Genomic DNA, 25,000 nt, shown 5'->3' on the forward strand with positions numbered 1-25,000 from the left:
TGACATTTTTAATTCTAAGAGAGACAAAACTCAAATAGAATTTGAAAATCCAAGAAAATATTTTAAAGACTTGGTCTTCACTTGTTAAAATAAATTCATTATTTTTTTTACTTTGCTTCTTATAACTTTCAGAAAGACAATTTTAGGGAAAAAATACAACCTTAAAAATGATTTTAGGATTTTTAAACACATATACCTTTTTACCTTTTGAATTCCTTCCTCTTCTTTCCTGACAATTTAAATCAATGTTCAAGTAAATTTATTTTTTTTATTGTAAAGAATAACAAATACATTTTAATTTAATTCTTCATTTTAGCTTCTGTTTTTTCGACAAAGAATATTTGTGAAATATTTCTTCAAACTTATTATGATTAAAATTCAAAAAAATTATTCTGGCAAATCTAGAAAATCTGTAGAATCAAATTTAAATCTTATTTCAAGGTCTTTTTAATTTCTTTTAAAATTTTTGTTCTGGAAAATCTAGAAGAAATAAGGATTTGTCTTTGTTAGAAATATAGCTTGGTCTAATTTGTTATATATTCTAACAAAGTGCAGATTGGATTTTAACCTATTTAAAACATGTCATCCAAATTCTAAAATTAATCTTAATCAGGAAAAATTACTAATGATGTTCCACAAATTCTTTTTTTAAGTTTTTCTCTTCTTTTTTTCGGTTGAATTTTGAATTTTAAAGAGTCGAAATTGAAGATAAACTATGTTTCAAAATGTAATTGTCATTTTTTTCGTGTTTTCTTCTCTTTTAAACCGTTCAATTAAGTGTAAATATCATAAATTATTAATAATAACATAGAGTTAAAGGTAAATTGAGCAAATTGGCTATTTCTGGCAATTTATTTAAGTGTGTATCAAACTGGTAGCCCTTCGCATTAATCAGTACCCAAGAAGTAGCTCTTGGTTTCAAAAAGGTTGGTGACCCCTGGTTTAGATGATTGGAGACCTAGCTTGCGCAGCTAGTGGGTCCATGACGTTGACTTCTGTTTTGTTTGAACAGCCGTTTTACTGCAGTGTTACAGACACCGTTTGGAAACAATTAAAGTATGTAAATAAACTTTTACAGAATATTTCTGAGTAAATAACCGGTGCAGCTTATACTGTATATATATAAAAAAAAATCTCCATATATTTAGTGTGTGTGGCTTATAAAATATGATAATTCAATTAATTGTTTTAGTCAACGTGCATTTGTTTATCGTTATCGTCCTATTTTAGTCAGGGGAAAATAGGTCGTTGACGATAACTAAGAAGCACATTTTTCGTCAACAAATGACCAAAAAGGACAGCTCAAGTCAGCCTCCAGCTGTCCTATCTAGTTAGCTCTCTTCAGTTGCGATAGATTCCGTGCCCTGAGAAGCCAAAGACATCAGCGGAACGTACGTCTTTGGCAGCTTGATCTTTTTGAGGTTCTCCTCCGCCTTCTCGTCACCCATGCCGACGTGGCAGCCCAGCGCCAGGAGAGTCCTGTCACATGACAAGGAGGCGAGGAGGAGTCACCGACAGGCTCTTCTCTCGAAGACATCACAGTTAAGCAACTCACTTGAGAGTCTCTCCAGACATCTGCAGGTTGTAGTTCCTCTCGGGCTCAGGGAGACTCTGGAAGTCCACCAAACATGGATGAAGCTTCTTGTTGTCATCTCTGAACTGTCAAGATGATGATGGAAAGTTATTTAAAAGCAAAAAAACATCAAATGCCTTTAAAAGTAATCGTAGGATCTTAGTCTCCCAACCACTTCCACTTCTACCTTCTTTGCACAATTAATCACATTTTAAGCACAATCATCAGCTGCCATGACTAAATAGAGTTGATAATATTGTAATTCCAGGAAAATATTGTAATATTCTGATTGTGATATCAGCAAAAGCAGGAATGTTTGGGTTAAATCTCGGAATGGCAGTAATACAGCATCAATCACAAAAGACACTCACTGGGCGATTAATCTTTTGACCAAAAGAAAAATACGACATAAATGTGTGATCTAAGGCATCACAACACTCTCATGCTCTTGGAAGGTGCGGGGTAGGGTGTACGAACAACCACGCAGAGCTATCTCCGCAGGAATTAAAGCGACCGAAAGAATTTGCAGCACAAACCAACGGGACAAGTTTGGGGAGATTCATTAGTACCACGATATTATACTAGTACCGGTATACCGTACAACCCAATTAGGAACTGTTGTTACTGTTACTGTTGTTACCAACCAAACAACCCCCCCCCCCCCATATCCCACACCCCAGATTGTAAATAATGTAAATAATTCAATGTATATACTCTGATGATTATCTTGTGTGATGACTGTATCATGATAATAGTATATATCTGTATCATGACCCCAACTTAAACAAGTTGAAAAACTTATTCGGGTGTTACCATTTAGTGGTCAATTGTACGGAATATGTACTTCACTGTGCAACCTACTAATAAAAGTTTCAATCAATCAATCAATCAATTAAATTTTTCAAATTAACATTTTTATTATCCTGGTTGAGGATAATAAAAATGTTAATTTGAAAAATTGAACAGTTCCTAGTAGGGTTGTACGGTATACTGGTACTAGTAGAATGAATCAAAAAACGGTACTATACTCTGTTTGAAAAGTACTGGTTACCCCCTTTTTTCTTTTTTTGACAGGAATGACAACATTTGTTGGTTTTACGAGCAGAGGAGAATGTTCGGCAGTGCACACACACAGAGTACTTACAAGCAGACACAGTGTGTAGACAGAAAAGGGAGAACGGACGCATTTGTGTCAAGACGTGGTTTTCACAGCTTACTGCGAGGTTTGTTCTCCCAGGATGCAAACAGACTATTCCGGACAGGACTTGAAGGTAGGAACATATTTAATAATCAATTAATCCTACACATCAGAAAAGACAGGAACCAAAACAAAAGGAAAGCGTGCCGTTCACACGAGAGGCTAAAGAACAAAAACAACTTAACGCAGGAAACATAGACGCTAACACTTAGCAGGAACTATGGACATGGAGAAACTGTATCAAACTGTGGCATGAAACAACTAACACTTACTGTACGTGGACACGGCATGAATGGAAAGACTAGCATAAACTTGGAACCGGACATGAAAACGAGCAATGACGCCAGGCCGACTGACTGGCAAAGGCGGTTTAAATAGTCTCTTGATTAGAGCCAGGTGAGCGTCCGAACACCAGCGGCAGGTGAAAATCATATGCAACCATGGCAACCAAAACAAACAAGAGTGCACAAAAAACAGGAACTAACAGAACATAACAAAAACATGATCCGGATCACGGATCATGACAATTTTGGCCTAAAAACTAACAATAAAGGTGAAGTTATAACACTGAAACACTCTCAGGAAGAGGTGCTTTGAGACATGGCTAGCTAGCTAGCTAGCAGCTAACATCTCATTGTATTATTTGATCATGTTGTACTGCATTGTAATCTTTTATTTTGTGATTGTGTGATGTTTTTTGCCTGGACCCCAGGAAGAATAGTCTCCACTGCGGTGTAGACTAATGGGGATCCTTAATAAACTAAACTAAACTAACATCTATCCGCAGTCTGCAGGCTTTTAGCTACTTCTAAATCACTAATCCTTGTCTCCATGGCGACAAATAAAGTATGTTTCTTACCTGAAGGCTGGAGGGCGAGGAACAGCTAAACATGCTTCACTACACTAACCGCCAACAGCAAGGAAGCTACCCTGAATGTAAACAAATGCCATGGGTGAATCTACACCTAACATCCACTGTAATGATACCAAGTACAAGAGTGTATCTAGTTGATACTACTATGATTACATCCATATTTTTTATCGTCAGAAAATCTTTTTTCCTTTTTTTAAAATGTATATTATGTTTATAAAGTCAGTAAATACGTCCCTGGACACATGAGGCCTTTGAATATGACCAATGTATGATCCTGTAACTACTTGGTATCGGATCGATACCTAAATTTGTGGTATCATCCAAAACTAACGTAAAGTATCAAACAAGAGAAGAATACGTGATTTTTACATTTTAACAGAAGTGTAGATAGAACATGTTAAAAGAGAAAATACGGTAAGCAGATATTAACAGTAAATGAACAAGTGGATTAATAATCAATTTTTACTGTTTGTCCCTCATAATGTGTACAAAATAATAGGTGCATAAATGACACAATATGTTACTGCATACGTCAGCAGACTAATTAGGAGTCTTTGTTTGTTTACTTACTACTAAAAGACAAGTTGTCTAGTATGTTCACTATTTTATTTAAGGACTAAATTACAATAATGATTTATGTCACGATCAAAAGTTTACATACACTTGTAAAGAACATAATATCATGTCTGTCTTGAGTTTCCAATAATTTCTACAACTCTTATTTTTTGTCTAGTATGTTCACTATTTTATTTAAGGACTAAATTGCTATAAGAAACATATGTTTCATGTACACTAAGACTTTTTGTTCAAATAAAGCCAATAATGACATTTTTTGTGATCCCCTTTATTTAGAAAAGTATCGAAATACATTTTGGTAACGGTACCAAAATGTTGGTATGGGGACAACACTAGGTCCTAATAACAGTAGACAAAAGATGTTTGCAGCACAAAGTTTGAAGGCTGGATGATAGTCAGAAAATGCACTTTAAAATAACTTCAAAACCGTAACAAAAGTTTTTATGGTACAAAGCAGCACAAAGTGTTATTGGAATATTTGCAATATTGACACAGGTGTTGCAGTCCTTGTGCTACGGTCTAAGGCTGTCACCACCAGGCCGATCTTTGACCTCCATGTTGCATACTCACAGTGCCGTAAGTCCAGCCCTGCTCGATGCGGGTGATGGCCCACAGCTCGTGAATGTTCTCCGCCAGCTTCTCCCGGATCCTCTCCAAATGCGGCGGCAACACGATCTGCAAGGTGGGCACAGATTGACAACGTGCAAGGGTGCGTTTGGTGAGCGCTCCCTGCAGAGGGTTTTACCTGGACCGTGTCCACGGGGCACGGGGTGAAGGAGGTGTGGGTGAGCGACAGGGTGGGCCCCAGAAGGTTCCGCACACCACCGAAGTCATGCTTGTACTCCTTGATGGGCTCGATGCGCATCCTCTCCCTGGGTAGCAGCGCCTCGTAGCAGGGCGCGTAGCCTGGCGGGGGCATGAACTTGAAGTCTCCGTGACGACCGCCCAGGAGGAAACGAGCTCTGGGGGGCAGCGGGTCATTGAACCTCGCATCGTGAGTGGGGAACAAAGAAGTTGCTTGTCTTACTTGACTCCAGCTGAGAAACTTATGACCGGGAAGAACAGGCTGTCCACGTTGAAGTTCTCAAACATGCCCTGAACCGGGTGTCCGTTTATGCGGAAGGAGATACTGGGCACGCTCAGATCCAGACAACAACTGACCACGTCTTCGGCGGCCAGACTGTGGGCGGTGGGTGAGGCCACCTGGCGGGGGACGGTGCCTGAAGGACAGAGCACCTTTGAAAGATCCGCCACACGGAGCTGAGGGAACCACCTCACCTGACCACAAGTGGAGGCCGTCAAAGCCGTAGGAGTAGAGGTCGTCTCCCACGCCGTTTCCTCCCCAGGCCTCCCCGCCTCCGGGGTAGGGGCTGTAGCCTTCCGTCATGGCCCAGCCCACGCGCAAGTGAGAGGCCTGCGCCGTCACAAAGGGCTCCACAAAGTCCACCATCATCTCAAAGTACCACTTCTTAAACTGCGTGGAGCCCTCGCACGTTCCCAGGAAGATGTTTGGTCGGACACTGAACACACAGGACACGTTAGCGTCACCGCCACCCTCGTCGCCTTTTGCTTTTCTAGTACCTGGTGACGTAGTTGACAATGTTGGTCTGCAGCAGGAGGTCGCGGCCCGGCAGCAGGTTTTCGGTGATGAGGTTCTGGTTGGACCTCACGGCGACACCGTTGCACACACAGAGAGAGCGAAGGACATCCAGAACCTGAAGACCATTTAAAGCAGGGGTTCTTAACCTTTTTGACCTGGGGACCCAACCTTTCCACCACACAGGGGCCCGGGGCCCACTCAAACATCAACAGTGAAATTGAAGCCTTACTCTTGATTTCAATTCAATAATTATATCCAACCTACAGTTTACAACAGGGGAGTCCACAGTCTTCAATTTGGCCCGTGAGACATCAGGAGGTCTCTAACTGCTACACATTTGCTGCCATCTTGTGGGCAATGTGAGTAAATTAGATCTAGGATCCTTGAAAATACCTTATATTATTAGCACAGCATTCACTAACATGACACAATCCGAACAACCTTCCCTAATCATGGTGCAAAAACAAAAAAAAATGCAACAAACAAAGGTTAACACACATAACCTGCTCACTGAACATTGCGGACGTTATAAAAAACCTCCAAATACCATTAAAAAAAATAAAATGAGACCCATTTAAATCCATTAGAGTGCATAATGGGAAAAATTAAAACAAACTCTCTCCACATGTTTAGCGCAATTTTGTTGCTTTATATTTCTGATTGATTACAAAACTTTAGGAAGGTGTTCACGGAAGTAAACAAGGTAGGAGTCAAACTTTCAGTAATTATTTATGTATTATATTAATTATATATCCATCATATTAAGATAATAAGTACACACACACATACGTGTACATGTATGTATGTATATATATATATATATATACATATACATATATATATATATATATATATATATATATATATATATATATATATATATATATATATATATATATATATATATATATATATACATATATATATATATTAGGGCTGTGAATCTTTGGGTGTCTCACGATTCTATTCAATATCGATTCTTGGGGTCACGATTCGATTCAAAATCGATTTTTTTTTTCCAATTCAACACGATTCTCGATTCAAAAACTATTTTTTTCCAGATTGAAAAGGATTGTCTATTCATGGAATACATAGATTTCAGCAGGATCTACCCCAGTCTGCTGACATGCAAGCAGAGTAGTAGATTTTTGTAAAAAGCTTTTATAATTGTAAAGGACAATGTTTTATCAACTGATTGCAATAATGTAAATTTGTTTGAACTATTAAATGAACCAAAAATATGACTTATTTTATCTTTGTGAAAATATTGGACACAGTGTGTTGTCAAGCTTATGAGATGCCATGCAAGTGTAAGCCACTGTGACACTATTGTTCTTTTTTATTTTATTTTTATAAATGTCTAATGATAATGTCAATGAGGGATTTTTAATCACTGCTATGTTGAAATTGTAACTAATATTGATACTGTTGTTGATAATATTCATTTTTGTTTCACTACTTTTGGTTTGTTCTGTGTCGTGTTTGTGTCTCCTCTCAATTGCTCTGTTTATTATAGTGTTGCTGGGTCGGGTTTGGTTTTGGAATTGGACTGCATTGTTATGGTATTGCTGTGTATTGTTTTGTTGGATTGATTAATTTAAAAGCAATTTTTTTTAAATGAGAATCGATTCTGAATCGCACAACGTGAGAATCGCGATTCGAATTCGAATCTATTTTTTCCCACACCCCTAATATATATATATATATATATATATATATATATATATATATATATATATATATATATATATATATATATATATATATATATATATATATATATATATATATATATATATATATACATATACACAGTATATTATATATATCAATATCACTATATATACTGTATATACTATATATATATATATCTTGTTGGTCACAAAAAACATTCATGAAGTTTGCTTCTTTTATGAACCCCCCCCCCCGTGACAAATGAGTCTGTGGGAAACACTGAAGGCAACACCAGAAACTCACCTTGTGGTTCCTTCCGTGCTTGTCCAGGAGGGAGATGATGGACTTGATGTGGTTCTCCTGGATGATGTTGAGAACCTCAGGGCTCTCAATGAGCACGCAGTAGAGCACCTCCAGAATACCTACACATTTACAGACAATAGTAAAGCATTTCAAAAAGGTTTGAGTCACTATTGAAGTAGCAATGAAGTGGAAAAACAAGTTGACTTTACATCTTATTTGTGTTTCACTGTATCACTTAAACATATCAATTGTATTCACAGTCTGCCAAGTACCTGAATAAACCGTCTAAACATCACAAAATGCCACAAATTCAGTCGGGAATTTTGAATATTTTGCTCCGAATACCTTCGACAATTTCTGTAGAGCAGTCATACTGGAAATACACAAACATTGGAAAGAGGTGTGCTCTTTATCATTCACCATCCTTACGTAAGACAAGAACACGTATGCTTTTTAATGCATTCTAAATGGTAAATACATATCTAACAATTGCGTCAACAGATAGAGGGTCCTCTCCTTATACTCTCTGAAAACGCCAACAATACTCCACTTACATGTCGTGACCTGAAAATTAACCAGATATGAGTGATATTGTTATTATAAGCTCTAACGCAGACGGACTATATTAGCGGCACATTGATAGCAGTGAGCTAATGTTAGCTTACGCTACTATTGTTGACACACTATAATCTAGTCAATTCGAGGTGGACGGGGTCGGGGTGGGCGGGGCCGGGGGTGTGGTTAAGGGGGAGGAGTATATTTATAGCTAGAATTCACTGAAATGTAAGTATTTCTTTTATATATATATATATATATATATATATATATATATATATATATATATATGAATAAAATAAATACTTGACTGTCAGTGAATTCTAGCTATATATATATATACATATATATATATTTTATTATATATATATATATACATATAAATAAAATAAATACTTGAATTTCAATGTTCATTTATTTACACATATACTCACACATAGTCTAATAAAAAGGAAGTCTAAGTCTATAACACTCCTCTCTACTCATTGTTGTATTTGAAAGTGCAATGCTTTGCAGCCAGCAGCACTGCCTTTGAAGGAGCGTAGGTATGGGCAGTGTAATATTCTGGGTTGGAGTCAATAATCAGCATACTTGCCAACCCTCCCGTTTTTAGCGGGAGAATCCCGGTATTCAGCGCCTCTCCCGACAACCTCCCGGCAGAGATTTTCTCCCGACAAACTCCCGGTATTCAGCCGGAGCTGGAGGCCACGCCCCCTCCAGTTCAATGCGGACCTGAGACTGAGTGGGGACAGCCTGTTCTCACGTCCGCTTTCCCACAAAAAATTTTTGTCAGACTTCTCCATTGAACACGGTGGCCGAAATGATATACTCATCATGAACGGAGAAGTTAAACAGGACAATACTGCCATCTAATGGATAGCCACCGGAACACTGAAATTCAAGTATTTTTTTTTTTCTATGTAAATAAAATAAATATATATATATATATATATATATATATATATATATATATATATATATATATATATATATATATATATATATATATATATATATATATATATATATATAGCTAGAATTCACTGAAAGTCAAGTATTTCATATATATATGTATATATATATATATATATATATATATATATATATATATATATACATATATATATGAAATACTCGAGTTGGTGAATTCTAGCTGTAAATAACCACGCCCCCCAACCACCCCCCCCACACACCCCCGACAAAGCCCCCACCCCCACCCCCTACCCCCCACCTCCCGATATTGGAGGTCTCAAGGTTGGCAAGTATGATAATCAGGTGAGGTGATGAAGTTACGTGTCTTTACTTCATACTTCAGAACCGACTCCCACACTTGCATTAAAGATGTGCTATTTGGATTTACACTGTATGAAAAAAAATTGAAAAGGAATTTTACCTTTGCAACCTCATTATACTATTGGCTAAGTTTTATATTCATAAATGTAAGTTTCTCAATACCCGACCTGTTTTTTGTGCCTTTAAAAAAGATTTAGAACTCTACATTAAAACACTTTCTACCTCTAACAACCAAAAAGCTGTGAAAACGATGATGCTGTGTTCTAAATTAAAGTTATTTACTGAAATTGAGTGAGCCTATGGCTTTGCACTTTGTTTATTATATATATATATATTTTGTATTCTATTTTAGTTACTTTGAATTTACAACCCACTGGCAATGCTTTGTACTGTTTTTGTATTTACTTTGATTATTATTTTCAACTGTTTTGTAAATGTTGAAATGTATAAATAAAGGTTTATAAAAAATAAAAATAAAAAAAAAGACTCCCACACTTGCCGTCAGGGTGCGCAATACAACGTAAACCGTTGGCCAACCAAAAAGTAACCACAGAACACTATACGGTATAGTGTTCTGTGGTTACTTTTTGGTTGGCCAAGTGGACGTGACGACAGGCTGTCCTCACTCAGGTCTGCACGGACCTGGAGGGGGCGTGCCTTAAGTCCGGCTGGAAATCGGGAGAAATTTAGGAGAATGGTTGTCCCGGGAGATTTTCGGGAGAGGCACTGAAATTCGGGAATCTCCCGGTAAATTCGGGAGGGTTGGCAAGTATGCAAATGTGGCCATGGACCCACAGGCTGGTCCACTTTCACATCCCTCCAGGTGGCAAAAAAAGACACTTGTTGCAGGAACTATTTTTAACCCTTTGTGAGGATTGTGAGTAAATCTTCATTGAAATGGAATTATGTGAGCATCCTGTCAGTCGAATGTTTGATTTATTATGGTTAGTTTGTATGTTTAGCACCTAGCAATGCTGCTAATGCTATAGTGTCATAATAAAGCTACATCCGTTTAGCACTCGGCTTCTAAAACTTATTCCTCATCCTCTTTGAGTTCGGGCTCAAAAATATATCATAATTTGTCCCAAAGTAATCGTTGTTGGCTCTCACAAAGTCTGCTTGATTAGCATTGTAGTTGATTTGATTTGGATTTTTATTAAGGATCCCCATTAGCTGGTTGCCACTAGTCTTCCTGGGGTCCACAAACTCAATACAATTACAAGTAAAAGCATATAATTATAACTACACAATACAGAAAAAAATAAAAGCATCAATAAGAAAACAAGCAAACAATTTACCGTCACAAAATAATAATTACCATATAAATATAACTACACAATATAAAACCAAACAAAATCATCAACAAGCAAATTAATTTAAAGACTCAGATAAAATATTACTTTCTTTTTAACAACCTGTTTACTTTCAATGCCGGTGAGAATTTGAGGCAGGTTATTCCAGAGCGATAAAGATCTATAAATAAAAGATTTCCGCAAAGCATTCTTCCTGGGACGTGGGAGTACAAAATGCCCCTCACTAGACGCCCTGGTATTATGATTATGTATAGTGCTACTGTGAACTATTTGGGCCATGAGAAAAGCAGGAGTTTTACTACCAGTTACAGATTTGAACAATATTAGAGTATTAGCTGAGTTGATGGGGAAGGGATCTGTGGTTCCTCCTCTACATCAAACGATCACGTGACTGCCTTCCTCGTTATCTCTCAAAATGGCTCGGGAATCTCCGAGAAATTGATACCATTTTGATCATATCTATTTATTCGCAAACTTTGAACGTCTTCAGGCGTCATAAATCAGATATATATGATAACAGCTTCAGTATAGAGGCAACTGGTTTTTCCACTCCACTGCTACTTTAACATTAACACTAGAGATGTCCGATAAATGCTTTGAAATGTAATATCGGAAATGATCGGTATCGGTTTCAACCTCCCGATTTTCCCGGGAGACTCCAAAAATTTCAGTGCCCCTCCCGAAAATCTCCCGGGGCAACCATTCTCCCGAATTTCTCACGATTTCCACCCGGACAACATTATTGGGGGCGTGCCTTAAAGGCACTGCCTTTAGCGTCCTTTACAACCTGTCGTCACTTCCGCTTTTCCTCCATACAAACAGCGTGCCGGCCCAGTCACATAATATCTACGGCTTTACACACACAGAAGTGAATGCAAGTCATACTTGGTCAACAGCCATACAGGTCACACTGAGGGTGACCGTATAAACAAGTTTAACACTGTTACAAATATGCGCCACACTGTGAACCCACACCAAACAAGAATGACAAACACTTTTCGGGAGAACATCCGCACCGTAACACAACATCAACACAACAGAACAAATACCCAGAACACCTTGCAGCACTAACTCTTCCGGGACGCTACAATATACACCCCCCCATCTCCCGAATTCGGAGGTCTCAAGGTTGGCAAGTATACTCTAGTATACTCTGGACTGAAGCTGTGTGCCTTCATAGTTTTTGTAGCTGTTGTTTTGAGGCATGTTTAAAGAAAATAAAAAATAATGCACTTTGTGAAAGTCAAAGTATAGTATTTCCCATAGTTGTGTTTGGTATCAGGATTATCTCAGGGAGAGCATGTCCCAAATTCCAAGCTGCTGTTTTGAGGCATGTTAAAAAAAATAATGCACTTTATGACTTCAATAATAAATATGGCAGTGCCATGTTGGTATTTTTTTCCATAACTGGAGTTGAAGTTGTTCTCTTATTTTGGAAAACCTTGTTTTTGATTGATTGATTGAAACTTGTATTAGTAGATTGGAAAGTACAGTACATATTCCGTACAATTGACCACTAAATGGTAACACCTAGGGATGTCCGATAATGGCTTTTTGCCGATATCCGATATGCCGATATTGTCCAACTCTTTAATTACTGATACCGATATCAACCGATATATACAGTCGTGGAATTAACACATTATTATGCCTAATTTGGACAACCAGGTATGGTGAAGATAAGGTACTTTAAAAAAATAAAAAATAAAATAAAATAAGATAAATAAATTTAAAAAAAATTCTTGAATAAATAAGAAAGTAAAACAATATAAAAACAGTTACATTGAAACTAGTAATTAATGAAAATTAGTAAAATTAACTGTTAAAGGTTAGTACTATTAGTGGAGCAGCAGCACGCACAATCATGTGTGCTTACGGACTGTATCCCTTGCAGACTGTATTGATATATATTGATATATAATGTAGGAACCAGAATATTAATAACACAAAGAAACAACCCTTTTGTGTGAATGAGTGTGAATGAGTGTAAAAAAAACAACAACAAAAAACAAAAAAAACCCCGATACCGATAATTAAAAAAACGATACCGATAATTTCCGATATTACATTGTAACGCATTTATCGGCCGATAATATCGGCAGGCCGATATTATCGGACATCTCTAATCACAACAAAATGTTGATATCGGTTGATATCGGAATCGGTAATTAAGAGTTGGACAATATCGGATATCGGCAAAAAAGCCATTATCGGACATCTCTAATTAACACATTCCAAATAACACTGATAGATTGACAATTTGTTGAGAAAATATGCCAATGTTTAAAGCGTATTATTATTATTGTCATGTTTTACCTGACGAGGCCTCCAGGCGGTCCAGTTTGCTGACCAGCCAGTCCAGGTTGTCGCAGAACAAGGCGCAGTTGGAGCGGTTTCCCCTGATGAGGGAAGCTGCCCAAGACAGGGAGACAAAGTCACGTCGTAAATATCGGGCTTCTTCTCGTGGTCGTACTGCGTGTGACGCCCGCACCCAGCAGCTCGTAAAGGAGGTTGACGATCTCCTTCCAGGACTCGGCGGCCTCCTCGCCGGCAAACTCGGAGAAGTGTGCCGCCGTGTTGTACACGTTGAGCCGGTCGATGCACTCCAGCACGATGGTGATCATCCCCTGGTGGAGAAATGTGGCATTGCGTGGACAAGCACTGCATGTAGGGCTGGGTACCTTCCATCAGAGTATGGACAACTCAACAACAGGCGCCATGTTAGCTACTTAGGACGTGTGTGGCCGGGAGCTTGCAATTGCTGTCGTTCTGATGAATTATTTTACAGTTCAACATGTTAAAAATTGACTTTCAATTTGAGTGGGGGGACGTGAAATGTTTTCTTCTTCCTAGGGGGTGTGTGACAGAAAATTATTGAGAAGCACTGACTCAGAGGCACATACACCTGTTTGCCCGCCAAGTGTTTGAGCCGAGTGTTTTGAGTCTGCAAAAGTCTGATTTTACGTGAATCGCCACGGTTCAGTCAGTACCAATAACGGTACCGAATCCGGTACCCATCCCTAGTTGCAGGCGATGACTACATGCTGGAAGGAAGGAAGGCTGCCACCTACCTCCTCTTGAAAGAGATTCTGCCGGTTGCGGAGAGAGCGCAGCTTGGTCTGCTTCTCCTCGTGCTCCAGCTCCTCCTCGGGGGGGCGGAAGTAGAAGATGAGATCCTGCAGGGAGAGAATGACTCCCTCCAGAGGGAGTGACATCGCTGCAGGAGACTTGTTCTTCCCGCTCAGAGAGTCCAAGCCCCTGAGAGAATACACATTTATTTACAGCTATTCATCTGTAGCCACGTGCACATGGATAACATCTCATCGTTGGGATTAGAATGTTACCGTGTAAAAAATGATCTGATAATGACGTGTATTTTCATGCAGCACACCTTAAATTGGAATACTTTACTTTGACCTAACAGACGAAAAGGTGTGTTATTGTTTGTGCTATAGAAGCAGTAGACTTCCACTGTAACCAAACATGGCTTTGTGCATTTCTGCTTGTTCAACGTTATCACGGTATTTATTTATCATTTTGTTTTCCTTCTGTTCACTACTTTTGTTTTACCTCTCTTTTTTAAATGGAGCTCTTCTGTGCTTTTAATGTTGTGATTGTGTACGGGTTGTGGCGCATCTTTATGTTACGAAAATTTCTGTGCGTATTTGAGGCTAGCAGTTAGCACATGAATTAGCCGTCAAGTTGTAAATAAAAGAGCTCGTTAAGACAACAACTGGAGCCCTTCTTTTATCGTTACAACGACACAAAACAATCCAGACCATACTTTTTAATTTGCTAGTCTGGTTTTAAAGCAACAAAGTCAACAGCATATAACGCTACGTCCGTACATGGACCCTGAAAAAATTATCTGATTATGACGTGTATTTTCATGCAGCACACCTTAAATCGGAATACTTTACTTTGACACGCGCAGAACCTAACAGACGAAAAGGTGTGTTATTGTTTGTGCTATAGAAGCAGTAGACTTCCACTGTGACCAAACATGGCTTTGTGCATTTCTGCTTGTTCAACGTTATCACGGTATTTATTTATCATTTTGTTTTCCTTCTGTTCATTACTTTTGTTTTACCTCTCTTTTTGAAATGGAGCTTTTCTGTGCTTTTAATGTTGTGATTGTGTACGGGTTGTGGCGCATCTTTATGTTACGAAATTTTGTGTGCGTGTTTGAGGCTAGCACATGAATTAGCTGTCAAGTTGTAAATAAATTAGCTGTCAAGTTGTAAATAAAAGAGCTCGTTAAGACAACAACTGGAGCCCTTCTTTTATCGTTACAACGACACATGACAATCCAGACCATACTTTTTAATTTGCTAGTCTGGTTTTAATGCAACAAAGTCAACAGCATATAACGGTACGTCCGTACATGGACCCTGAAAAAATTATCTGATTATGACGTGTATTTTCATGCAGCACACCTTAAATCGGAATACTTTACTTTGACACGCGCAGAACCTAACAGACGAAAAGGTGTGTTATTGTTTGTGCTATAGAAGCAGTAGACTTCCACTGTAACCAAACATGGCTTTGTGCATTTCTGCTTGTTCAACGTTATCACGGTATTTATTTATCATTTTGTTTTCCTTCTGTTCACTACTTTTGTTTTACCTCTCTTTTTGAAATGGAGCTTTTCTGTGCTTTTAATGTTGTGATTGTGTACGGGTTGTGGCGCATCTTTATGTTACGAAATTTTGTGTGCGTGTTTGAGGCTAGCACATGAATTAGCTGTCAAGTTGTAAATAAATTAGCTGTCAAGTTGTAAATAAAAGAGCTCGTTAAGACAACAACTGGAGCCCTTCTTTTATCGTTACAACGACACATGACAATCCAGACCATACTTTTTAATTTGCTAGTCTGGTTTTAATGCAACAAAGTCAACAGCATATAACGGTACGTCCGTACATGGACCCTGAAAAAATTATCTGATTATGACGTGTATTTTCATGCAGCACACCTTAAATCGGAATACTTTACTTTGACACGCGCAGAACCTAACAGACGAAAAGGTGTGTTATTGTTTGTGCTATAGAAGCAGTAGACTTCCACTGTAACCAAACATGGCTTTGTGCATTTCTGCTTGTTCAACGTTATCACGGTATTTATTTATCATTTTGTTTTCCTTCTGTTCACTACTTTTGTTTTACCTCTCTTTTTGAAATGGAGCTTTTCTGTGCTTTTAATGTTGTGATTGTGTACGGGTTGTGGCGCATCTTTATGTTACGAAATTTTGTGTGCGTGTTTGAGGCTAGCAGTTAGCACATGAATTAGCTGTCAAGTTGTAAATAAAAGAGCTCGTTAAGACAACAACTGGAGCCCTTCTTTTATCGTTACAACGACACAAAACAATCCAGAACATACTTTTTAATTTGCTCGTCTGGTTTTAAAGCAACAAAGTCAACAGCATATAACGCTACGTCCGTACATGGACCCTGAAAAAATTATCTGATTATGACGTGTATTTTCATGCAGCACACCTTAAATCGGAATACTTTACTTTGACACGCGCAGAACCTAACAGACGAAAAGTTGTGTTATTGTTTGTGCTACAGAAGCAGTAGACTTCCACTGTAAACAAACATGGCTTTGTGCATTTCTGCTTGTTCAACGTTATCACGGTATTTATTTATAATTTTTTCCCTTCTGTTCACTACTTTTGTTTTACCTCTCTTTTTGAAATGGAGTTGTTCTGTGCTTTTAATGTTGTGATAATGAACGGGTTGCGGCGTGTTTTTATATTCAACCCATGACAATCTAGACCAAACTTTTTAATTTGCTAGTCTGGTTTTAAAGCAACAAAGTCAACAGCATATAATGCTACGTCTGTACATGTTGAATAGTCTCATTCCAAGACTATTAAATGTAGTCCCGCTCCACCACCAAAGTATATCTGACATGCACAGTAAGGATCATTCTAACCTGAATTTGGGAAGATGTGTTTTCATGCGCTACAATCCCAACGACTTTCGGCATAAATTACCCATCTCGGTCAGAATTAAATTGTGATCCGAACGGGTCCGAATATTCCCAATAGCATGAAGCACTTTTATTCCATTTAAGCTTTTACTCCGATGAAATGTGTCCATGTGCACATAGCCAATGACTGCTATCCATACTTTTGAAACATGCACGTGTGAAAAGTTACTTGATGAACTGCCTGAAGAGACCCATGGTGCTGTAAATCATACGAGCAGCCTGAGACTCCTCAGTCTGGGAGCGGGACACGGTGAGGGCGTCGTCCATGTGGCCCTCTTGGTGCAGGATGACCTGCAAGCACGGACGCCATGACTGAATGAGCTGTGCTCGCTCGCAACGTGGATGAACAAGCTGACCTTCCTCTTCATCATCCCCAGACGAGCCGCTTTGGCATCCAGCGCGGCGTAGGTGAGCCACAGGCCGGTGGACATGTGCTGCACGAAGCACATGGACTCTCCGTACTTGATCTCCGGGATGCCCATCCCCTCCACGTCTCGCTTGTGAGCCACGTCCACCTTCTCCTACTCGGAGCAAGCACGCAGGTGACAACCCAAGCGATACGAGCGCACAGTCGTGACTAGAGATCGACCCATTATCAGCACTGATATTTCACATTTTGAAGTACAGTATATATACAAAACCCAAAAGCAGTGAAGTTGTCACGTTGTGTAAATGGTAAATAAAAACAGAATACAATGATTTGCAAATCCTTTTCAACTTATATTCAATTGAATAGACTGCAAAGACAAGATATTTAACATTCGAACTGAGGAACTTTGCTTTTTTTGCAAATAATTATTAACTTAGAATTTAATGGCAGCAACACTGCAAAAAACAAACTGTACTGACAGTGGTTTTCTGAAGTGTTCCTGAGCCCATGTGGTGATATCCTTTACACACTGATGTCGCTTCAAGATGAGGGATCCAAGGTCACAGGCTGACCTTGGATATATATATATATACATACACATATATATATATATATATATATATATATATATATATATATATATATATATATATATATATATATATATATATATATATATATATATATATATATATATATATATATATATATATATTTATATACACACTACAGTTCAAAAGTTTGGGGTCACCCAAACAATTTTGTGGAATAGCCTTCATTTCTAAGAACAAGAATAGACTGTCGAGTTTCAGATGAAAGTTCTCTTTTTCTGGCCATTTTGAGCGTTTAATGGACCCCACAAATGTGATGCTCCAGAAACTCAATCTGCTCAAAGGAAGGTCAGTTTTGTAGCTTCTGTAACGAGCTAAACTGTTTTCAGATGTGTGAACATGATTGCACAAGGGTTTTCTAATCATCAATTAGCCTTCTGAGCCAATGAGCAAACACATTGTACCATTAGAACACTGGAGTGATAGTTGCTGGAAATGGGCCTCCATACACCTATGTAGATATTGCACGAAAAACCAGACATTTGCAGCTAGAATAGTCATTTACCACATTAGCAATGTATAGAGTGTATTTCTTTAAAGTTAAGACTAGTTTAAAGTTATCTTCATTGAAAAGTACAGTGCTTTTCCTTCAAAAATAAGGACATTTCAATGTGACTCCAAACTTTTGAACGGTAGTGTATATATAAATATATATATATATATCCAAATGGTAAAATAATTCCTCACTGGTGTCTGCATATTGTGGACTACATGTACCGAGTTATGTGGCAATCTGAAACGTTTGAAACAGTAGCCTATAGGCATACCTTGGTAAAATGTCTCCTCTTTAGTTTTGGGCGTACCTTAGGTTGCTAAGCACGCTCTACTTATTTTCACCAGTATAACCATTGCTAGCGTTGGTTGTAGTTGGTTTTAGTCTTTGTTTTCTGATAGTACTGACAATAACCATATGATTGTTGTGATATTGTACGCAGGTATGACCTACTTCTTCCTGAAAATAGTCTAATTTCTGTGTAAAATGTGTTGGTAAAAGATTTGTTATTGACAAAACGCTTGTCTATTCAGCTATTATGTTCACAGCACCTCAACCCCTGGTAAGAGGCAGTGGAGGTTTCAAGTTCCTTGGAGTAGCCCAGTCCATCCAGCTGGATTTGGCTGCGTATCTGGCAACCTCAGTCAGGGAGAGTATCTGGCAACGTCAGCCAGGGAGAGTATCTGGCAACCTCAGTCAGGGAGAGTATCTGGCAACATCAGTCAGGGAGAGTATCTGGCAACATCCGTCAGGGAGAGTATCTGGCAACCTCCGTCAGGGAGAGTATCTGGCAACCTCCGTCAGGGAGAGTATCTGGCAACCTCAGTCAGGGAGAGTATCTGGCAACCTCAGTCAGGGAGAGTATCTGGCAACATCAGTCAGGGAGAGTATCTGGCAACCTCAGTCAGGGAGAGTATCTGGCAACCTCAGTCAGGGAGAGTATCTGGCAACCTCAGTCAGGGAGAGTATCTGGCAACGTCAGTCAGGGAGAGTATCTGGCAACCTCAGTCAGGGAGAGTATCTGGCAACATCAGTCAGGGAGTGTCTGGCAACATCAGTCAGGGAGAGTATCTGGCTACGTCAGTCAGGGAGAGTATCTGGCAACCTCAGTCAGGGAGAGTATCTGGCTACGTCAGTCAGGGAGAGTATCTGGCAACATCAGTCAGGGAGAGTATCTGGCTACGTCAGTCAGGGAGAGTATCTGGCTACGTCAGTCAGGGAGAGTATCTGGCTACGTCAGTCAGGGAGAGTATCTGGCAACATCAGTCAGGGAGAGTATCTGGCTACATCAGTCAGGGAGAGTATCTGGCAACGTCAGTCAGGGAGAGTATCTGGCAACGTCAGTCAGGGAGAGTATCTGGCAACATCAGTCAGGGAGAGTATCTGGCTACATCAGTCAGGGAGAGTATCTGGCTACGTCAGTCAGGGAGAGTATCTGGCTACGTCAGTCAGGGAGAGTATCTGGCAACCTCAGTCAGGGAGAGTATCTGGCTACGTCAGTCAGGGAGAGTATCTGGCAACATCAGTCAGGGAGAGTATCTGGCTACATCAGTCAGGGAGAGTATCTGGCTACATCAGTCAGGGATAGTATCTGGCTATATCAGTCAGGGAGAGTACCTGGCAACCTCAGTCAGGGAGAGTATCTGGCTACGTCAGTCAGGGAGAGTATCTGGCTACGTCAGTCAGGGAGAGTATCTGGCAACATCAGTCAGGGAGAGTATCTGGCTACGTCAGTCAGGGAGAGTATCTGGCTACGTCAGTCAGGGAGAGTATCTGGCAACATCAGTCAGGGAGAGTATCTGGCTACATCAGTCAGGGAGAGTATCTGGCAACATCAGTCAGGGAGAGTATCTGGCAACATCAGTCAGGGAGAGTATCTGGCTACATCAGTCAGGGATAGAGGAGGAGGGAACTACAGAAGACTGACTGTGATTGCAATACCTTTTCTGGCCACATTATTACATATGGCACCTTTAAGTAACTTTGTCTCCAAATATTGGTCTCCCTGAAAAAACCTTATGGTCGATCTCTAGTCATGGTGAAAGGCGACTGACCTTTGAGGCGCGGAAGCAGAAAGCAGAGAGTTTGGTGTTGGCCTTGTCCGGGTCCACCACCAGCAAGCTCTTCTCCTCATCCAGACACAGGTACCGGCCCGTGGTGATGTGGCGGACGCGGAAAGGCTGCCCCCACTTGAAGTGGCCACCGCTCCAACTGCGGGGCGAACACGTCTTATCATCTTATGGCAATTGACGCCTGCAAGGTAGGACTGCAGGATGGACTCACCTGATCCTTAGAGGCTCCAGCCTCCACAGGGAACGAGCCTGGCTGCACACGGAGCCACCTTCGTAGTGAGCCATCCTGCACACAAATGGTTCTGAAATTAGAATTTATTGAGTTGTATTGTTAAGTAGGAGCCAGATGGGGTGGTTCAGGCATCTGGTCTGGATGCCCCCCTCTGGGGGTGTTTAGGGCAGGGAAGACCCAGGACACACGTTGGGGGGGACTATGTCTCCCGGCTGGCCCGGAAGCCCTCCGGGGGGAGCTGGACAAAGTGGCTGGGGAGAGGGAAGTATGGGATTCTCTGCTTAGGCGGCGGCCCGATCTCGGATAAGCGGAAGAAGATGGATCGAGTATCAAATGGTTGAAGTCAGTCTAAAAAAATGTTTATAGTTTAAATAAGGATTACATTTTTTTTTATTATAGCAAATTAATGCACTTTAAATCAGTTACAGACTAAAAAACGACGTTTATAAAGTTAAGCTTTTTTTGTTTTATTTATTGTTAATACGGACACAATGTGATGCAGAGGTGTACTTAGAACAATTCTATAGTAAGCCATATTATTTATTGTCGTAGCGAGTGTCCACCACTCAATCAACCTGCCATGGATCAGTATTGGACAATTTTCATGGAAAAAGTACATGCTGATCACAGAAGATTATCCCTTCTGGCCGATACGGACTGACATACACAGTGTGGAGCCGCTCCACTGAATTAACAATAAATAAACTGCCTTTCATAGTTTCTTAATTGTCATTATCAAGCCATGAGGACTGGAGGATAAAAGTAAAACATGTTCTGCACCGAGTAAGAGCCAGCCAGCAGCAGGCATGCTAATCGCTAAGCTAGTTTGAAACAACAGAATAAATAAGTGCTTGGTAGAGTTTAGGAGTAGAGTAAGCAGTTAATGAATAAGAGGAAAGTATAACGATGTGTAGTGGCCGGACGTACACGTTAAGGGATGGTGGATGCCTCCGTATATCAGCACTACCAAGGGTCGTATCAGTATATGATCGATACTAGAGTGATTACACCAATATTTTTAGTCGTTATTTTGTCATTTTTGTTCATGTTGAGGGCAGAACTTCCTGGACACAGAAGGGATTGGAGGCCAAAAACCAAAGGATTTTAATATTTTTTTCATTCACAATCCCTATGTAAAACAAGTCTTTTGTGTGTATTCTAAAGTGTAAAATACGGCTCGTAGTAGACAACTAACAATGAAGCCAGTAGGAGTACACTATAAAGTACTATCTATCTATCTATCTATTGCGCCCATAAAGCCCTAAAAGTCATACCAAAGACTATAAAAATGGGAGCCATTACGTCCCTGCTTGGCACTCAGCATCAAGGGTTGGAATTGGGGGTTAAATCACCGAAAATTATTCCCGGGCGCTGCTCACTTCTCCCCTCACCTCCCAGGAGGGTGATCAAGGGTGATGGGTCAAATGCAGAGAATAATTTCACCACACCTAGTGTGTGTGTGACAATCATTGGTACTTTTTTTGTTTTGTTTTGTTAACTTGCATGATTTCAATTAACAATTTTAAATTCATTTTAAATAGACCCTAAATGCATTTTTTTGTTACAATCCATTGAAGGTGAAAGAGCAAAATAAGTTGCATAATTAATCTGGGTATATACGTGATTAATACGATATTTTTGTGATTAAGAAAATGGGCTGTCAATAATAACGAGTTAAATCATGTGATTAGTACCTATAACACGGAGCTAACATGGATGTTTTGTTCAGCTGGCTTAGCATCTATTGACATGCACTGGTTTGCTTTCAACGTCTTCAATGTACAAAAGCCAAAAGCAGTGAAGTTGTCACGTTGTGTAAATGGTAAATAAAAACAGAATACAATGATTTGTGAATCCTTTTCAACAAATCCTTTTTTGAAAATAATCATGAACTTAGAATTTAATGGCAGCAACACATTGCAAAAAAGTTGTCAGAGGGGCATTTTTACCACTGTGTTACATGGCCTTTCCTTTTAACAACACTCAGTAAACATTTGGGAACTGAGGAGACATTTTTGAAGTGGAATTATTTCCCATTCTTGCTTGATGTACAGCTTAAGTTGTTCAACAGTCTCCCTTCTCATATTTTAGGCTTCATTTGCGCCACACATTTTCAATGGGAGACAGGTCTGGACTACAGGCAGGCCAGTCTAGTACCTGCACTCTTTTACTATGAAGCCACGTTGATGTAACACGTGGCTTGGCATTGTCTTGCTGAAATAAGCAGGGGCGTCCATGATAACGTTGCTTGGATGGCAACATATGTTGCTCCAAAAGCTGTATGTACCTTTCAGCATTAATGGTGCCTTCACAGATGTGTAAGTTACCCATGTCTTGGGCACTAATACACCCCCATACCATCACACATGCTGAATTTTACACTTTGTGCCAACAACAATCCGAATAGTTCTTTTCCTCTTTGGTCCGGAGGACACGACGTTCACAGTTTCCAAAAACAATTTGAAATGTGGACTTTTTAGACCACATAACACTTTTCCACTTTGCATCAGTCCATCTTAGATGAGCTCAGGCCCAGCGAAGCGTTTCTGGGTGTTGTTGATGAATGGCTTTGGCTTTGCATAGTACAGTTTTAACTTGCACTTACAGATGTAGCGACCAACTGTAGTTACTGACAGTGGTTTTATGAAGTGTTCCTGAGCCCATGTGGTGATATCCTTTACACACTGATGTCGCTTTTTGATGCAGTACCGCCTGAGGGATCCAAGGTCACGGGCATTAAATGTTGGTTTTCAGCCTTGCCGCTTACGTGCAGTGATTTCTCCAGATTCACTGAACCTTTTGATGATATTATGGACTGTAGATGGTGAAATCTCTAAATTCCTTGCAATAGCTGCTTGAGAAATGTTGTTCTTAAACAATTTGCTCAGGCATTTGTTGACAAAGTGGTGACCCTCGCCCCGTCCTTGTTTGTGAATGACTGAGCATTTCATGGAAGCTTCTTTTATACCCAATCATGGCACCCACCTGTTCCCAATTAGCCTGTTCACCTGTGGGATGTTCCAAATAAGTCTTTGATAAGCTTTAAATCACGATTTGATACGTTTTATTACGCTTTATTGAACATTATTACGCTTTGATAAGATCCTGACGCTTTAAATCAGGCTCTGACACGATTATCAAGCTCTGTTGTGCATTGTTACAACAAAACCAAAACAAAAATGTGAAAAACTCAGTATACTGTTTTCCACACATTTTTATATTCATTTATTTTTTCACTTTCTCTTTTTTTTCCGTTATTTTATGTTTTATATCTTCATTTCTATTATTTTTGTCATCTTAATAAATATCTATCTTTTATTTATTATGCTAGTTGAAAATATTCAAAGGCAATTATCCACACATTTTTTATATTCATTTCTTTTTTCAATTTCTCTTTTTTTTCCGTTATATTATGTTTTATATCTTCATTTCTATTATTTTTGTCATCTTAATAAATATCTATCTTTTATTTATTATGCTAGTTGAAAATATTCAAAGGCAATTATCCACACATTTTTTATATTAATTTCTTTTTTCAATTTCTCTTTTTTTTCCCGTTATATTATGTTTTATATCTTAATTTCTATTATTTATGTCATCTTAATAAATATCTATCTTTTATTTATTATGCTAGTTGAAAATAATCAAAGGCAATTATCCACACATTTTTTATATTAATTTCTTTTTTCAATTTCTCTTTTTTTCCCCGTTATATTATGTTTTATATCTTCATTTCTATTATTTTTGTCATCTTAATAAATATCTATCTTTTATTTATTATGCTAGTTGAAAATATTCAAAGGCATTTCTTTTCAACGTAACATATTCTCTTTATCATTAACATTTTCAGAAAGAAAAATTACAGACAGTATTGTCAAACTGCAACATCAAACAGCAATATAAAAAAGTATAAAAAAGGCAATGATGCAAATGAGAATGAACTTGTAATCACGCTTCACAGGAGATGATGGCACGGTGTTTATCCCTGCAGTGGTGATGGCGGGGTGTCGATAAAGTCACTGAGGTTTCCTACACTTTTAGTCAAGTTTTGCTGAGCTTTGTCATGCTTTTTCACGCTTTGATAAGCTCTCGGCGCATTATTCCATTCTTGACAGAGCGCATAATTTTTTTAAACCGTTTAAAAATTTTTGGCGAACTTGCCGCTTCACTACAAGCTTTCCCTCGATCCATTAGGACCCTCACGCTTTAATCAGGCTTTGTTACGCATTAACGCCGCTTTGCATGCCGCTTTGCATGCCGCTTTGCATGCCG

At 39.1% G+C, this 25,000-nt stretch overlaps 1 protein-coding gene across 1 annotated transcript in view; it reads right to left on the bottom strand.

Annotated features, from left to right (window-relative positions):
• The window catches only part of ryr1b (ryanodine receptor 1b (skeletal)), a 297,504-nt gene that overhangs the window by 221,574 nt on the left and 50,930 nt on the right, over nt 1-25,000 (bottom strand). The window contains exons 10-24 of the mRNA XM_062060917.1: nt 20,708-20,782; nt 20,479-20,635; nt 17,307-17,471; nt 17,120-17,241; nt 14,031-14,217; nt 13,451-13,586; nt 13,276-13,371; nt 7,799-7,917; nt 5,803-5,936; nt 5,500-5,741; nt 5,249-5,441; nt 4,967-5,183; nt 4,792-4,896; nt 1,556-1,659; nt 1,396-1,479 (exon numbers count right to left, since the gene is read on the bottom strand). Of these exons, the coding sequence (XP_061916901.1) occupies nt 1,396-1,479; nt 1,556-1,659; nt 4,792-4,896; nt 4,967-5,183; nt 5,249-5,441; nt 5,500-5,741; nt 5,803-5,936; nt 7,799-7,917; nt 13,276-13,371; nt 13,451-13,586; nt 14,031-14,217; nt 17,120-17,241; nt 17,307-17,471; nt 20,479-20,635; nt 20,708-20,782 (2,136 nt within the window). The remainder of the gene's footprint in view (nt 1-1,395; nt 1,480-1,555; nt 1,660-4,791; nt 4,897-4,966; nt 5,184-5,248; nt 5,442-5,499; nt 5,742-5,802; nt 5,937-7,798; nt 7,918-13,275; nt 13,372-13,450; nt 13,587-14,030; nt 14,218-17,119; nt 17,242-17,306; nt 17,472-20,478; nt 20,636-20,707; nt 20,783-25,000) is intronic.

The sequence above is a fragment of the Entelurus aequoreus genome, linkage group LG10 (assembly GCF_033978785.1).
Source record: "Entelurus aequoreus isolate RoL-2023_Sb linkage group LG10, RoL_Eaeq_v1.1, whole genome shotgun sequence".
Lineage (NCBI taxonomy): Eukaryota > Metazoa > Chordata > Actinopteri > Syngnathiformes > Syngnathidae > Entelurus > Entelurus aequoreus.